The 17,610-nt window shown below is 39.7% G+C and overlaps 1 protein-coding gene across 1 annotated transcript in view; it reads right to left on the bottom strand.

The window, feature by feature from the left end:
* Positions 1 to 17,610, bottom strand: part of TSPAN12 (tetraspanin 12) — a 71,129-nt gene that overhangs the window by 15,581 nt on the left and 37,938 nt on the right. Inside the window, exons 7-8 of the mRNA XM_049641737.1 lie at positions 15,983 to 16,090; positions 11,753 to 11,896 (exon numbers count right to left, since the gene is read on the bottom strand). Of these exons, the coding sequence (XP_049497694.1) occupies positions 11,753 to 11,896; positions 15,983 to 16,090 (252 nt within the window). The remainder of the gene's footprint in view (positions 1 to 11,752; positions 11,897 to 15,982; positions 16,091 to 17,610) is intronic.

Genomic DNA, 17,610 nt, shown 5'->3' on the forward strand with positions numbered 1-17,610 from the left:
CATCTCTCTATCCAGCCCTCACATAAACTGCTGTGAATACTACTTTTCCGAAGAAGCCAACAATATCTTTTAACAGTGGTCTTTCTCCCAACTACAAAACGAAGGCATGTATCTTTGGAGGTACATTTTACTTTACTCTCTGTTCCTCTTTGTTTTACATTTTGAGTTGGTCCATTTGAAGGAGGGCCTGTTGTGAACTTGTTTACTTGCATTCATTTTTCTTGAGGCGGCATACGGAGGAAGAAAATTGCATTCCAATCCCTCTGAAAAGATGTTTATTCTTCATTTCCTAACAGGGGTAGCAAACACTGCAACTATCTCTACAACTGTGGTTCTTCACACTTTTTGGTATGAAACCCCAAGAAAAGCTGATGAAAGCTAAGGATACTAGTCATTGAAAAAAATGCATATAAAATATTGAAAAAAATTTCAGCACTATCACCTTTCCCTTGAAGCCCATCCAAGAAGAGCACAGGTCCATGGGCAAGAGGTTGACAGTCCCCACTTTTCTCTGCTAGCTTTCTTTCTCAGTCTTTCTGTTTTTCTTCTCCAGATCAAGTCTAGACAGAGAACTTTAGTAACGACATGGTGGAAAACTCAGCAGATGAGAGAAGGAAGAGACATTTCAGTCCTGTATTCTACCGACATACACCCTGAGTCTGATGTTCTGCTGAGGCCAAGTCTAACACCTGGTATTTAGAGAGTGTGGTTACACAAATAATCCCAAAGAACAGGGTAGTAAGCAGTCAGTAATCACTGACTAGTCTACCTCTGGGTGAGTTTTTGCACTCACAGTTTCACAGGCTAAAAAAAATTCTTCAGTGGATCTTTTTTTTTTTTTTTTTTAATGTTTATTTATTTTAGAGACAGAGATACAGAGCACAAGTGGGGTCGGGGCAGAGAGAGAGGGAGACGGAATCTGCAACAGGCTCCAGGTTCTGAGCTGTCAGCACAGAGCCCGACGCGGGGCTTGAACCCACGAACCATGAGATAATGACCGGAGCTGAAGTCAGACACTCAACCGACTGAGCCATCCAGGTGTCCCAGTGGATCTTTTTGTTTTTTCTAAGTTTATTTATTTATTTGGGGTGGGGAACGGGTGTTCCATGCATGGGGTAGGGGCAGAGAGAGAGAATCCCAAGCAGGCACTGCACTGTCAACACAGAGCCCGAGGTGCACACTGTCAGCATGGAGCCTGATGTGGGGCTCGAACTCATGAATTGCGAGATCATGACTTGAGCCTAAATCAGGAGTCGGATGCTTAAGTGACTGAGCCACCCAGGTGCCCCTTCGGTGGATCTTTGCGTGGCTGCAGCCTTCTCACCGACTGCTCATCATTCAAATGTCACTTCCTAAAAGAGTGGGTTCCTAACCATCCTAAGTAGCTCCCTCACCAATAAAGCCATTCTCCAGCACACAACCCTACTTAAGAGTCTTCAAAATGCTTACCGTTACCTGAGATGATTTTTATTGTTGCTTTTTTCTTGCTAAATGTCTATACACCTAACTAGAATGTAAGTTACACAGGAGGAGAGATTTTGTCTGCAACTTTCTCTGTTATATCCTCAGCATTTCCAATAGCACCTGGCACTCACGAAACATTGTGAGTTGATGAATGTGATGGAACCAGGTTGATGGTCAGAAACATTTTCATCTGTGATTTTTGCATCTGTACTTGTATACAAGTGCGTAGCTCATTACAGGTATTGGAGGAGCTGTGTGCCAAATCCAACAATACTTCTGATGGGAATGTTTCTAAAATGTGCAATTGTTGCTTTATTTCTGCTCTGTCATTTTTCACAGGTTTCAAACGTGTCATAAAACATTATTGGGTCAGGGACCATGCAGGCCACCAGATGGTTGAGAATGATTTATTTCCTTGATTTCAGACTCCTGAAGAAAGATTGCAGGAAGAAAGCCAGTTCTTATCTCTGAGCTTACAGAATATGAAAGATAAAAGGGACCTTGAAGTTCATCTAGTCCAGATCCACTCTTAATTTAAAAACCCATTCTATCTGCCAATGACATGGTTATCTGACCTTGACTTTAATATTTTTAGTGATGAGCCGCTCATTATTTTATAAGAGAACCTGTGTCACAACTGGACTGATTTTGACGAGCAAGGTCTTCCTTCTATTGATTCAAAATTTCCTTCCTGTAATGTCTGGCCCTTGGAGCAACAATGAGCAAGTCTAGTTCCTGTTCTGAATGATGAACTTTGAAATATTTGAAGACATCTAAAATATCTCCCCCTTAGTATCTGCTACTTCAGAATAAGTAACATAAATACCTCCAGCTGTCCCTCACTTGTTCCTCCCTGTTAGACCCTTCCGTCTTCCAGGTGGATGGTCTCTGGGCACTCTTCAATTAGGAAACATGTTCTCCAGGGCAAAGTGGAATTGAGTCTTATTTTTAATGATGGGTTTAATTGTACTTGTACCATAAAGCTACTAAGTGATCCACTTTTGTAAGTCAACTATGCATATAATTATGCACTGTATCATTACCAATACCAGCATCTGTTATTAATTATAAAGTGGAAAAGCAGAGCTACTCTGATATAATGAACCTCCATCTCTGCTGGAAGTCTATCTAAAGAATATCTTGTCACTGGCAATGTCGGCTTGCTACTGAAAATCTTTTGATGAAAATATGAAAAAGCTTTTAAAATAATCTGGCTTCTCAACTTGCACATGCACAATAATATGGCTTCTATCAATCTCAAAATCCATAGAATAAGTAATTATAGACAGCCTGAATGTAAGGTATTCCATTATAAATACTACCAGCGGAAATAATCTAAGTTAAACTAGTAAAAATGAATGGTATTCTTACAGCAGAAGAAAAAACCCAACAAAACTTATCAAATGTTTAATTGAAAGCTTTTCAACTAAACAAAGCACAAGTGAAGTGAATCTGTCCATATTCAGACTTTATGGGAAGATCTGGCAAATTGATTTGTGTTTTGTCATTCTTATGATCAACATTGGTTATAATCATATTATCAGTATTAATCACTAAAAAGGGTAGAGATTATATATAGTGTTGTAGCCCAATATTTTCCCATACTGACTTGCAACTCCTAAAAGCTAACAAATGGATTAAGTTCACACTAGGAAAGTTGATAGGTTTCAACTCACATATACACTTAATACCTATACTGTAATCATCTGTGTTTTTAAAACCTAGTGGTAAGTTATAATGTATCTGAATATCCACAGTTATGTTTGCATTTAATAATATCTTAGAAATATTAAGCATTGTTTTTGTTCTGTGGCACGAACAGGACCTTAACTATTGAACTTGTTAGCTGGCCATCCTTATTTCAGACTTTCACCTGGAAAAAAAAGATGTAGCATAATCACTAAAGAACTCAGAGACACTGAGCAAATGATTCTTTGATTATCTTTTTTTTTTTTTTTTTATCTTCAAGGTAGTATATTTTATTGGATATCTGACAAGAAATTTATTAGCCATCTCTGCACGTATCTCAATAGAACTTTATTTTAGGGAGAGGAGGAAAAGATAACTTGGTTTTTTAGTGTGATATTAGGATATTTCAAGATACATACTTATCTGGTAAAGAACCATGAATATGCATCATATTTATGCATCCATAATAGAAAATATATGTCATTATTGATCTATTTTGCCTCTCTCCAAAAATCATACTTTGTCACCTAAAAGTCAGTCTTGAGTACGTCTGACTCCCCTTTTAGATCATAAGGATCTCATCTGGGAACAGAGACCATGTTTTTTTTCTTGTGGTAATCTCAGCATCTAACACACAGGCTGGCACAAAACTTGCATGGAATAAATGAGGTCTGAAAAACAAAAAAGGGCTAATTAAGTTAATCACCAAGCATATTTTAGCAGTCTAAAGGGACAAAAAGAAATAGAATATTTTCAAGGCTCACAGGAGTACCTTTATGAAGATGACAATGTTTTGTCAGATAAATTATGTAACTTCAAATTATGGAAAGCAAACACATGGCAAGATCATAAAGAAGCATTCTTTATCCATTCATCAGTTGATGGACATTTAGGCTCTTTCCATAATTTGGCTATTGTTGAGAGTGCTGCTATAAACATTGGGGTACAAGTGCCCCTATGCATCAGTACTCCTGTATCCCTTGGATAAATTCCTAGCAGTGCTATTGCTGGGTCATAGGGTAGGTCTATTTTTAATTTTCTGAGGAACCTCCACACCGCTTTCCAGAGTGGCTGCACCAATTTGCATTCCCACCAACAGTGCAAGAGGGTTCCTGTTTCTCCACATCCTTTCCAGCATCTATAGTCCCCTGATTTCTTCATTTTGGCCACTCTGACTGGCATGAGGTGGTATCTGAGTGTGGTTTTGATTTGTATTTCCCTGATAAGGAGCGACGTTGAACATCTTTTCATGTGCCTGTTGGCCATCCGGATGTCTTCTTTAGAGAAGTGTCTATTCATGTTTTCTGCCCATTTCTTCACTGGGTTATTTGTTTTTCGGGTGTGGAGTTTGATGAGCTCTTTATAGATTTTGGATACTAGCCCTTTGTCCGATGTGTCATTTGCAAATATCTTTTCCCATTCCGTTGGTTGCCTTTTAGTTTTGTTGGTTGTTTCCTTTGCTGTGCAGAAGCTTTTTATCTTCATAAGGTCCCAGTAATTCACTTTTGCTTTTAATTCCCTTGCCTTTGGGGATGTGCCGAGTAAGAGATTGCTACGGCTGAGGTCAGAGAGGTCTTTTCCTGCTTTCTCCTCTAAGGTTTTGATGGTTTCCTGTCTCACATTCAGGTCCTTTATCCATTTTGAGTTTATTTTTGTGAATGGTGTGAGAAAGTGGTCTAGTTTCAACCTTCTGCATGTTGCTGTCCAGTTCTCCCAGCACCATTTGGTAAAGAGACTGTCTTTTTTCCATTGGATGTTCTTTCCTGCTTTGTCAAAGATGAGTTGGCCATACGTTTGTGGGTCTAGTTCTGGGGTTTCTATTCTATTCCATTGGTCTATGTGTCTGTTTTTATGCCAATACCATGCTGTCTTGATGATGACAGCTTTGTAGTAGAGGCTAAAGTCTGGGATTGTGATGCCTCCTGCTTTGGTCTTCTTCTTCAAAATTACTTTGGCTATTCGGGGCCTTTTGTGGTTCCATATGAATTTTAGGATTGCTTGTTCTAGCTTCGAGAAGACTGCTGGTGCAATTTTGATTGGGATTGCATTGAATGTGTAGATAGCTTTGGCTAGTATTGACATTTTGACAATATTTATTCTTCCAATCCATGAGCAGGGAATGTCTTTCCATTTCTTTATATCTTCTTCAATTACCTGCATAAGCTTTCTATAGTTTTCAGCATACAGATCTTTTACATCTTTGGTTAGATTTATTCCTAGGTATTTTATGCTTCTTGGTGCAATTGTGAATGGGATCAGTTTCTTCATTTGTCTTTCTGTTGCTTCATTGTTAGTGTATAAGAATGCAACTGATTTCTGCACATTGATTTTGTATCCTGCAACTTTGCTGAATTCATGTATCAGTTCTAGCAGACTTTTGGTGGAGTCTATCGGATTTTCCATGTATAATATCATGTCATCTGCAAAAAGCGAAAGCTTGACTTCATCTTTGCCAATTTTGATGCCTTTGATTTCCTTTTGTTGTCTGATTGCTGATGCTAGAACTTCCAGCACTATATTAAACAACAGCGGTGACAGTGGGCATCCCTGTCGTGTTCCTGATCTCAGGGAAAAAGCTCTCAGTTTTTCCCCGTTGAGGATGATGTTAGCTGTGGGCTTTTCATAAATGGCCTTTATGATCTTTAAGTATGTTCCTTCTATCCCGACTTTCTCGAGGGTTTTTATTAAGAAAGGGTGCTGGATTTTGTCAAAGGCCTTTTCTGCATCGATTGACAGGATCATATGGTTCTTCTCTTTTTTTTTTGTTAATGTGATGTATCACGTTGATCGATTTGCGAATGTTGAACCAGCCCTGCATCCCAGGAATGAATCCCACTTGATCATGGTGAATAATTCTTTTTATATGCTGTTGAATTCGATTTGCTAGTATCTTATTGAGAATTTTTGCATCCATATTCATCAGAGATATTGGCCTGTAGTTCTCTTTTTTTACTGGGTCTCTGGTTTAGGAATCAAAGTAATACTGGCTTCATAGAATGAGTCTGGAAGTTTTCCTTCCCTTTCTATTTCTTGGAATAGCTTGAGAAGGATAGGTATTATCTCTGCTTTAAACGTCTGGTAGAACTCCCCTGGGAAGCCATCTGGTCCTGGACTCTTATTTGTTGGGAGATTTTTGATAACCGATTCAATTTCTTTGCTGGTTATGGGTCTGTTCAAGCTTTCTATTTCCTCCTGATTGAGTTTTGGAAGAGTGTGGGTGTTTAGGAATTTGTCCATTTCTTCCAGGTTGTCCAATTTGTTGGCATATAATTTTTCATAGTATTCCCTGATAATTGTTTGTATCTCTGAGGGATTGGTTGTAATCATTCCATTTTCATTCATGATTTTATCTATTTGGGTCATCTCCCTTTTCTTTTTGAGAAGCCTGGCTAGAGGTTTGTCAATTTTGTTTATTTTTTCAAAAAACCAACTCTTGGTTTCGTTGATCTGCTCTACAGTTTTTTTAGATTCTATATTGTTTATTTCTGCTCTGATCTTTATTATTTCTCTTCTTCTGCTGGGTTTAGGCTGCCTTTGCTGTTCTGCTTCTATTTCCTTTAGGTGTGCTGTTAGATTTTGTATTTGGGATTTTTCTTGTTTCTTGAGATAGGCCTGGATTGCAATGTATTTTCCTCTCAGGACTGCCTTCGCTGCATCCCAAAGCGTTTGGATTGTTGTATTTTCATTTTCGTTTGTTTCCATATATTTTTTAATTTCTTCTCTAATTGCCTGGTTGACCCACTCATTCGTTAGTAGGGTGTTCTTTAACCTCCATGCTTTTGGAGGTTTTCCAGACTTTTTCCTGTGGTTGATTTCAAGCTTCATAGCATTGTGGTCTGAAAGTATGCATGGTATAATTTCAATTCTTGTAAACTTATGAAGGGCTGTTTTGTGACCCAGTATATGATCTATCTTGGAGAATGTTCCATGTGCACTCGAGAAGAAAGTATATTCTGTTGCTTTGGGATGCAGAGTTCTAAATATATCTGTCAAGTCCATCTGATCCAATGTATCATTCAGGGCCCTTGTTTCTTTATTGACTGTGTGTCTAGATGATCTATCCATTTCTGTAAGTGGGGTGTTAAAGTCCCCTGCAATGACCACATTCTTATCAATAAGGTTGCTTATGTTTATGAGTAATTGTTTTATATATCTGGGGGCTCTGGTATTCGGTGCATAGACATTTATAATAGTTAGCTCTTCCTGATGGATAGACCCTGTGATTATTATATAATGCCCTTCTTCATCTCTTGTTACAGCCTTTAATTTAAAGTCTAGTTTGTCTGATATAAGTATGGCTACTCCAGCTTTCTTTTGGCTTCCAGGAGCATGATAAATAGTTCTCCATCCCCTCACTCTCAATCTAAAGGTGTCCTCAGATCTAAAATGAGTCTCTTGTAGACAGCAAATAGATGGGTCTTGTTTTTTTATCCATTCTGATACCCTATGTCTTTTAGTTGGTGCATTTAATCCATTTACATTCAGTGTTATTATAGAAAGATACGGGTTTAGAGTCATTGTGATGTCTGTATGTTTTATGCTTGTAGTGATGTCTCTGGTACTTTGTCTCACAGGATCCCCCTTAGGATCTCTTGTAGGGCTGGTTTCGTGGTGACAAATTCCTTCAGTTTTTGTTTGTTTGGGAAGACCTTTATCTCTCCTTCTATTCTAAATGACAGACTTGCTGGATAAAGGATTCTCGGCTGCATATTTTTTCTGTTTAGCACACTGTAGATATCGTGCCAAGCCTTTCTGGCCTGCCAAATTTCAAAGGAGAGATCAGTCACGAGTCTTATAGGTCTCCCTTTATATGTGAGGGCACGTTTATCCCTTGCTGCTTTCAGAATTTTCTCTTTATCCTTGTATTTTGCCAGTTTCACTATGATATGTCATGCAGAAGATCGATTCAAGTTACGTCTGAAGGGAGTTCTCTGTGCCTCTTGGATTTCAATGCCTTTTTCCTTCCCCAGTTCAGGGAAGTTCTCAGCTTTAATTTCTTCAAGTACCCCTTCAGCACCTTTCCCTCTCTCTTCCTCCTCTGGGATACCAATTGTGCGTATATTATTTCTTTTTAGTGTATCACTTAGTTCTCTAATTTTCCCCTCATACTCCTGGATTTTTTTATCTCTCTTTCTTTCAGCTTCCTCTTTCTCCATAACTTTATCTTCTAGTTCGCCTATTCTCTCCTCTGCCTCTTCAAGCCGAGCTGTCGTGGTTTCCATTTTGTTTTGCATTTCGTTTAAAGCGTTTTTCAGCTCCTCGTGACTGGTCCTTAGTCCCTTGATCTCTGTAGCAAGAGATTCTCTGCTGTCCTGTATACTGTTTTCAAGCCCAGCGATTAATTTTATGACTATTATTCTAAATTCACTTTCTGTTATATTATTTAAATCCTTTTTGATCAGTTCATTCGCTGTTGTTATTTCCTGGAGATTCTTCTGAGGGGAATTCTTCCGTTTGGTCATTTTGGATAGTCCCTGGAGTGGTGAGGACCTGCAGGGCACTTCCCCTGTGCTGTGGTGTATAACTGGAGTTGGTGGGCGGGGCCGCAGTCCGACCTGACCTGATGTCTGCCCCCAGCCCACCGCTGGGGCCACAGTCAGACTGGTGTGTGCCTTCTCTTCCCCTCTCCTAGGGGCGGGATTCACTGTGGGGTGGCGTGGCCGTCTGGGCTACTTGCACACTGCCAGGCTTGTGGTGCTGGGGATCTGGCGTATTAGCTGGGGTGGGTAGGCAAGGTGCACGGGGGCAGGAGGGGCAGGCTTAGCTCGCTTCTCCTTAGGTGATCCACTTCAGGAGGGGCCCTGTGGCAGCGGGAGGGAGTCAGATCCGCTGCCGGAGGTTTGGCTCCCCAGATGCACAGTTTGGTGTTTGCGCTGCGCGAGCAAGTTCCCTGGCAGGAACTGGTTCCCTTTGGGATTTTGGCTGGGGGATGGGCGGGGGAGATGGCGCGGGCGGGGGAGATGGCGCTGGCGAGCGCCTTTGTTCCCCGCCAAGCTGAGCTCTGCCGACCGTCCGGGGGCTCAGCAGCTCTCCCTCCCTTTGTCCTCCAGCCTTCCCGCTTTCCGAGCAGAGCTGTTAACTTATGACCTCCCAGACGCTAAGTCACGCTTGCTGTCAGAACACAGTCCGTCCGGCCCCTCCGCTTTTGCCAGCCAGACTCGGGGGGCTCCGCTTGGCCGGCGAGCCGCCCCTCCGCCCCGGCTCCCTCCCGCCGGTCCGTGGAGCGCGCACCGCCTCGCAGCCCTTCCTACCCTCTTCCGTGGGCCTCTAGTCTGCGCTTGACTCCGGAGACTCCGTTCTGCTAATCCTCTGGCGGTTTTCTGGGTTCTTTAGGCAGGTGTAGGTGGAATCTAAGTGATCAGCAGGATGCGCGGTGAGCCCAGCGTCCTCCTACGCCGCCATCTTCCGGACTCTCCTTGATTATCTTTTAAAACAGGCAACCTAGGTAATTCAGTGGTTTCAACAATTCTTGTTATGAGTTGAGTTGTGTTCCCCACAAAAGCATATGTTGAGGTCCTAATCCCCAGAACCTCAAATGTGGTCTTATTTTGAAATAGAGTCATTGCCGATGTAATTAGTTAAGATGAAGTCATACTGAAAGAGGATGGGCCCCTACTCCAACATGACTTGTGTCTTTATGAACAAGGTGAAATCTGGAGACCTACACAAACAGGGAAAGTTCCATGTGAATATGAAGGCAGGGATTGGGGTGATGCTTCTACAACCAAGGAACACGAAAGATTGTCATCCAACTGCCGGAAGCTGAGGGAAGGACATAGAACAGATTCTTCCTCACACCCCTCAGAAGGAACCAACCTTCCTGACACCTTGATCTCAAGCTTTCTAGCTTTCAGAACCATGAAACAATAAGTATCTCCTGTTTAAGCCACTCACTTTGAGGTACTTTATTACAGCAGCCCTAGGAAACAAATACAATTCTAAATCTCTTAAAAAAATCCTTGGCACACTTCTTCGTGGCACTTTAGGGCCCAAAGCACTTTATTTTGGATATGCTTAATGTGGCATAGTCTTGTCCTCTGAGATGAATTCTTTAACAGCCAAAAGCTACTTATACGTAAGCTATAAATACAATGGATCATTTGTGGAGGTAATCCGCCATTTTTCTCAAATAAGTTAATTTACACCATAAACTAATGAAACTGATTTTTGTGCATCTCTACAATTGACTTTGGCAGCCTAAAAGATGTTTTGAACAATAGGATTTTTAGGGAAAGACATATAGCCTCTTAAGATTACTGTTTTGAAATACATAAATATATATATAAATCTGGATGTTCTGTTTTAAAAAAAGTTTTGCTCTTTATCACCATGCTTTATGGTAAGCCGGAGGTTTTCAATGGTGCTTTTGGATACCCAGATGCTTGACTGGAGATGTTATTGGGAAATAATCCCAGCCCCTCAGCCTGAGCACCCTCCCTGCCATCTGATTTACATTTTGAGTTTCCACTCTAGATCAAGGCTGCAATAAAATTTTCCATAATGTGGAAATGTCTTATATCTGCATTGTCTAATACTGAAGCTGCAAGTCTCAAGTGGCTTTTAAGCATTTGAAATGTAGCTATTTGAACTAACAAAATGAAATTTTAATTTAATTTAATTTTAATTTTAATAGCCACATGTAGCTATTGGTGACTGTACTGGATGGTATAGTTCTAGATTTTAATTTGAATTAAGATTCTACTGCTAACAAAGTTTGAAAATCACCACTACAAAGGAAGGAATAGGAAAGCTTCTGCTAACAAAGGAATAACTGGTTATTCTGAAAATTTTTCCCAGAAAACGCAGATAGGCAACTTTCTTGGGCATGTGAGGATTGATTTTAAACCCAGTGAGCATCTAATTTCTTTAAATCAGCTAACTAAAACTAATATCGCTGATCATTAGCCAGTAGGGGGAACTGAAGAGTAGAGGACAACGTTTTCCCTGGAGAGTGGGATTTTTTTTCCCTACATATGTTTTCATCTCTGTGGAGGACCTAAAATACATAGTCTGTTCAAGAACTCCGAACCTTGTCTTCTGAAATATTCAGAGTTCTTTATACACTCCGCATGCACCTGTTTCCAAAGGATCCCTAGGAGGCAAGAGAACTTGGTTCTAGACAATACGGTTTAAAATCCAATTGATTCTAAATCTAGTCTTCCCCAATTCCTTTTTTGTTTAACTTCTTTTTTAATGTTTATTTATTTTTGAGAGAGACAGAGTGTGAGCAGGGGAGGGGCAGAGAGAGAGGAAGACACAGAATCTGAAGCTGGGTCCAGGCTCTGAGCTGTCAACGCAGAGCCTGGTGCAGGGCTTGAATTCACAAACCACGAGATCATGATCTAAGCCGAAGTTGGACGCTTAACTGATTGAGCCACCCAGGCACCCCCTACCCCCCACCGATTTCCTTTGTTAACACATGATGATTTTATACTGATTTTTAGTGCTATCCTGTTTCTCCACAAATTAGAGAATAATTTTAAGGGCCTTTATATTTAGATAGAAGAGGAAAATTTCATTGGCAAATTGTTGATTCTCTACCTAAAAGTCATTATAAGAAATCTTGTATGCATGATAAGTTCACAACATATGGCCTTACCTCTTGATAAAGGTCACTGAGATCTTCCTGGTGGGCCTGTTTGGAACATCCTGGGAATTCCCTAACACAACAGGAATCTGGGGGCCAGTCCATCTCTGTCATTTCCAGCCAGTCGGTGAAGTACACCACCCCACAGCATTTAAACTGCAAAAGAATGACTGGTCAGGCTCAGCAACTGCAAAAATATTTTCTTAACTTACAGAAGATTAAACGTTAGATTTCTTAAATTTTTGTACCCAGAGCCAAACTCACCTCTCTCATTACCTAACGATGTGTGTACATTCTATGTTGACGACAAAAATGCGGCCAAGGACCCTATAATGGAACACTTCGAACAATAATGCTCATAACACATGCAGACAGATCAGGCATGGCTGAATCTCTCCACAACTGTATGGCCCTCCATAAGTGATCATTCAGCAGCAGACTGAACATTCACAGTAACAAAATCATTAGCAAGAATCCTATGTTTACCATTAAAACTTTAGCTACTAAAGAACAGTTGATCCATCTATTTGCATATCACCTGGTTTAACTAATATAACTGCTTAATATTTTCAGACATTAAATTACAAGTTTCCATTATCTCTGTAGAAAGAGTTGTTGACCAAAAGTCCACATCACAAAGATTACCCAACTTGGATTGATTAACCACTAAATTTTCAAAAATTTTTCAAAACATAAACACAGGTTTGGACAACAAATTTTTATTTAACTGAATGAGAATCTTGAAATAAAGTATCATATTCTAGCACCATGATCTCAGAAGAAATGATATGCCTTTAGTTTGAATAAAATTGGATTGAAGGAAAATTACTGTTGTCTTTTGTTTCTTTTTATCTGATTTCACCAAGGATTAGCAAAAACTTTTTCTGGTGAAAGTTTAGAAACACTGCTTAAGGATATATGTAGATTAGATTCAGAATAATTAACTATGATAATTTTCTGCCCTTGGATAGAGGGAGTTACTCTTCCCTACGGTCAAAAACAAGGACTCCTGGCAATCACTGAAAAGAACTTTGCCAAGAGTGACTGGCTCTGCAAATTATGTAGCCCAACAGACCAATCTGTGTGCAGGATTAACACCGTATCATAAACTAGCACAATCCAGCATTCAAAATCCAACTAAAATCATCTATGAGGAATTCTGAACTTCTCGTGTAAAATGAAACAAGGAAAATACTAAAAACCATTTTACACTTTTCCTTTTGCCTAAGTAACTAATTAAAAAAAAATCTTCAGACTATTGTAAATGATGAATTACTGATGCCACGAGTAATACTAAAATTTTCTGAGAAACATTTTTTATATTTTTAGTACTTTCCTTTTATAAACTTGTTCTAAAAGCTACAGATATACCATAAACATCATAAATTAAGTCAAACATAATTTGACATCATATATTTTACAAAAGGCCTTGAGTATCCATAAAAAACATACGTAGTAAAAAGACTTCACTTTCTAAAAATCATAAACTACTATATTTCCAAGGCAGGCTTTTTCAATTCTTGCACTCAGAGAAAACCCACTTCTCTCGTTTCCTAAGGACATGTGTTTTTCTATGTTGACGACACAAGTACAGTTCTTGGAACTCAAGCTCCGTCCACAATAGAACAGCCCATTTATCTGGCCTGGTCAGGAAATGAGGTGCTCCACAGAAATGACTTTTCCAAATAACTGAAGCATACCATGCTCAGTGCCAGATATATTTTTTAATATTAATAAGTCACTGAGTCATTTTTTTTTCTTTTTACATAGTTGTTTTTCTTTGTCAACAGGAGATACTAAATCGGTAATGAAATTTTCCCTGAGAACTCCCCTAAGTGGTCCCTCCACGACACTAGGCACGACTGGTCTACCTCTTCTCACGGTTTTCTCACCACCTTTAAAACCGCATCATTGAGAGAGGGCCACTCTTGCTAGCATCCTGTGAAACTGGAAAATACCACCACCACTTTACATATAAAGAAAGGTTCCGACGGGCCAAGTAACTTGCAGAGACCAGTATGTGGCAGGAGCCTATTTATTCCAAAGCCTGTACTCCAACCATTAAGTTAAAATAAATAAGTAAATACACCTTTAAAAATGAGTTTTTAAAAAATATATGAAATAAAGATCACTAAGGCTTGAGTGAGAGTCCACTAAAATGAGGTACATGCATAGAACTGCACTGAATGAGGGTCAGAAAAACTGGGGCCCCACCAGGTCACTTTTAGCTCTACAATTTATTTTGGGAGAGGGGTGTTATGGGCTGAAATGTGTTCTCCCTTCCCAAAATTCACCCCAAAATGTGACCACATTTGGAGATAGGACCTTTACAGGTGTAATTAAATTAAAAGAAGGTCATAAAGGCGGGATCTACTCCCATATGACTTACATCCATATAAGAAGGGGAAATCTGAACACAGATACATACAAAAGGAAGACGATGTGAAGACACAGGGAAAAGACTGCTGTCTACAAGCCTGGGAGAGAGGCCTCAGAAGAAGTCACCCCTGCACCCCTCGATCTCAGACTTCCAGCCTTCCAAACGGTGAGACGACGCATTTCTGTTATTCAAGCCCCCAGTGGTAACTTATTATGGCCATAGCCCTAGCAAACTAACACATAGGGACTTTAAAAGACTCTTTCGGGGTGCCCAGAGATCTTTGCCATCTCCTTTCGGGTGAACTGGGCCTATGATACAGAGGAGGGAACTTACCAGGCAACAAAGCTAAAAACATGTACTATCATTACTTCGTCTACCTAAGTAAAGCCCCTCTTTGTGCCACTGGGAAAAAACTCACCTTGCTTTCTAGCCTGTTTTATCTTGGTCTACATCAGAAATCCCAGAACATAAGGAGCTCTGGACAGCTTCCACCCAGGGCAGTAGCTGAACACATCTTAACATAAATTCCCTAAGGCCTCACCTTTTTTCCCTTCACGTTGCCTTTAGTACAAATGAACAGTAAACAAACAAAGTCAGGAAGCATTTAAATAAATAGGAAATCTGTGTCACTATGATAATTTTCACCATCTCGACAACTGTGACACAAGGAGCCAAATTTGGAGATTATCCTGTACTTGAACCTCTGCCCATATTCCAGACAGAGGAACTGAGCAGAAAGCTGGATATCTATCATGGAAGACGCTGCCTCTCACATGAGTTGTGGCCCAGCTCTAAAGGAAATGAAAGGAAACAGGTATACTTGGTCACCCCAGCATCTCCAATCACAAGAAAACTGCGTGGGCAGAGAGCTTGGTTTGAAGCAAAATCAGCGGTTAACTTCAAGTCACCGAATTTTAAGCATCTAAATATAGTCTGTGTTTGAGAAGATGATATCTATGGGGCTTTATGGAAGTTAGGTAAGAAAAGCTGAAAGCGTCTGTGCTTTGTAATGCTATAGTTAATAACCTTGAGCTAAATGAGATCAAGCTTAAGATCCCATTTATTCTTCTCAACAATCCAAGGAGGCAGGTCATTTTATTATCCCTATTTTACAGGTGAGGAGACTGAGGCTAAAGAAGTTAAGTAAATGAGAGAAGCTCATGTAATATTAAGGAGCAGAGCCAGAATCTGAACCAAGATCTGACTAGAAAGCTCATGCTTCTTAAAAAAATTGTTTATTTCTTTATTTTGAGAGAGAGAGAGCATGAGGGAGGGGGAAAGAGAGAGAGAGAGAGAGAGAGAGAATCCCAAGCAGACTCCATGCTGTCAGCACACAGCCTGACACAGGGCTCCTTCCCATGAACTGCAACATCATGACCTGAGCTGAAATCAAGAGACGTTCGATTAACCGGCTGAGCCACCCAGGTGCCCCAAAGCTTATGTTCTCAATGATATACTGATGCTTAATTCCCCAATAAGAACCATTATTTTTTAAAAAATTAACTGTTTAAAAATAAAGACAGCCCTAAAGGTCGTGAAAAATTATGTATTCAAATAAAACTTGGATATATATCAAGAAACTCTCATAAAACTTCACAGTAGGTTAGCAACATGGCTCTTAAGAAATTCTTAAAATATATGTGAAGCATGTGAAATGAAGGGAAAAATGGTACACACAGGAAGAAAAGAAGGGCATGGAGTTACTTAAGGTATTTCTCAGTAAAGAATTCCACCCAGGGTAACTGAATCATAGGCTTTACTTTTCAGCACAGAGAAAATGACCAAAGCCAAAGCTTTGAACATTTGTTTTGAAAGTGTGCCATTTATTCCATACCCTCTGCCTCAGACACTGTAGCACTTACCTCTCTCTGGAAAAAATTCCAAGCGTGGGTAAGCCACCGGTATCTAGGTAAGCCATAATTTGTCATTCTGGCTTTCAAAGTGACCATGTCTGACCACTGTACTGGAACCTGGAGATAACAAACAAAATATCAACAGCTGGAACACACAAACACACACATACAGGAACACAAACGTTCACATATTCATAAATACAATCACTCACAGACTCATACACATACTTGGAATGTATTGCAATTAACAGATGCTATTTTAAACTTATATTTGTGGCCTAAATTAAGCTCAAGGTTATTAGCTACGTATTAAACAATCTCTATGTGTAGATGTTTGCAGTAAATGAGGAAGTTCCTTACATTAAGCAAGGGAAAGAAAAGCAAAATCATTTAATGCTAATATCAAGCATTAGAAAGTCACAAAACAAGCAGTTTACTGTATATCCTACAGATCCAGCTAAAGAGCTCCTCATAACAAATGATCTTTGCCCAGAAAAGTCCTCTGATTTGATTTCAGAATGCTATGGAGTTGGTCTTTGAAGTGACTGCAGGTTATAGCACTAAAATAATGGGATAAGAATTAAGAAGGAAAAGAATTCAGCTCAAGTCAAGCTTCACTATGGATTAAGTGTGTAACTATCTTTCCAAACATTGGGTTTCGGGTGCATGCTAGAATTTTAGAAAGAAAACCTCTCAGATTAAAGCGCTTTTTGTGCTTCTTGCCCCCAGTCACCTAGCACAGTCTCCCTTAACAGAGTGTTTAATCATGACAGCTTCAGGTACACAATCCAACAGTTGGCCAGAAACCTAGTCAGCATATCATGCAGTGCTTTATCTACAATGCCAGGGGAGAAACTGATGCATACACATCATAGCCTCACCACACATGTGGTATTAGGTTTACAATACGTAACTGGGAAACTGGACAGATATCCATATCCGATCTATCAGGTAATACAGGCCAAATTTAGCCAAACGAGCTTGACGCTAACTCAAGATTAGGACTGTTTTGAAATCTTATTTTTAAAAGACAGTAATACCAATAGAAGTAGTTTCAAAATTCCTGACCACAGAAATTCTTCATTGTTTTCCTTTGTTACTTTTCTTTTTTAATACTTGGAAATGTGCATATAAAAGGAAACATGCCAACACTGGGGCACACAACTCTGTTCCCCCCGAAAAATGGTCTGACCAGGTATACTCCATGTTCGCACGGTTTCGACATATTTCAGGTAACTAAACCAAAACTCAGGCTACTCACTATAAGTTATTATTTCATATGCTTTTGAACATAATATACATAGAAAGGAAATAAATTCTCTAGAAATTTGTAATCTGAAACAGTTAATATTATTGATTTTTCTAGAGAAAGAACGAATAGGAGGTAACTATGTATAAGCAACAGAAATAACAGGGAAACAGACTGACGTCAAATCTCTTGATTTGGTTATCAGAATAGTCTTATTTTAAATTTTATTTTACAAAATAAATATAAGTTGTTTCCCTCTTGTGACCACAATCAATCTGAGACCAAATATGGCAAGAAACAGAGATCACTGAGGTTCTGGCACAACATACTGTGATTTGGCCATAAAGGAAAACACACAGTTATTGGCTCCTTGCATGGAACAGCTAAG

The sequence above is a fragment of the Panthera uncia genome, chromosome A2 (genome assembly GCF_023721935.1).
Source record: "Panthera uncia isolate 11264 chromosome A2, Puncia_PCG_1.0, whole genome shotgun sequence".
Classification (NCBI taxonomy): Eukaryota; Metazoa; Chordata; class Mammalia; order Carnivora; family Felidae; genus Panthera; species Panthera uncia.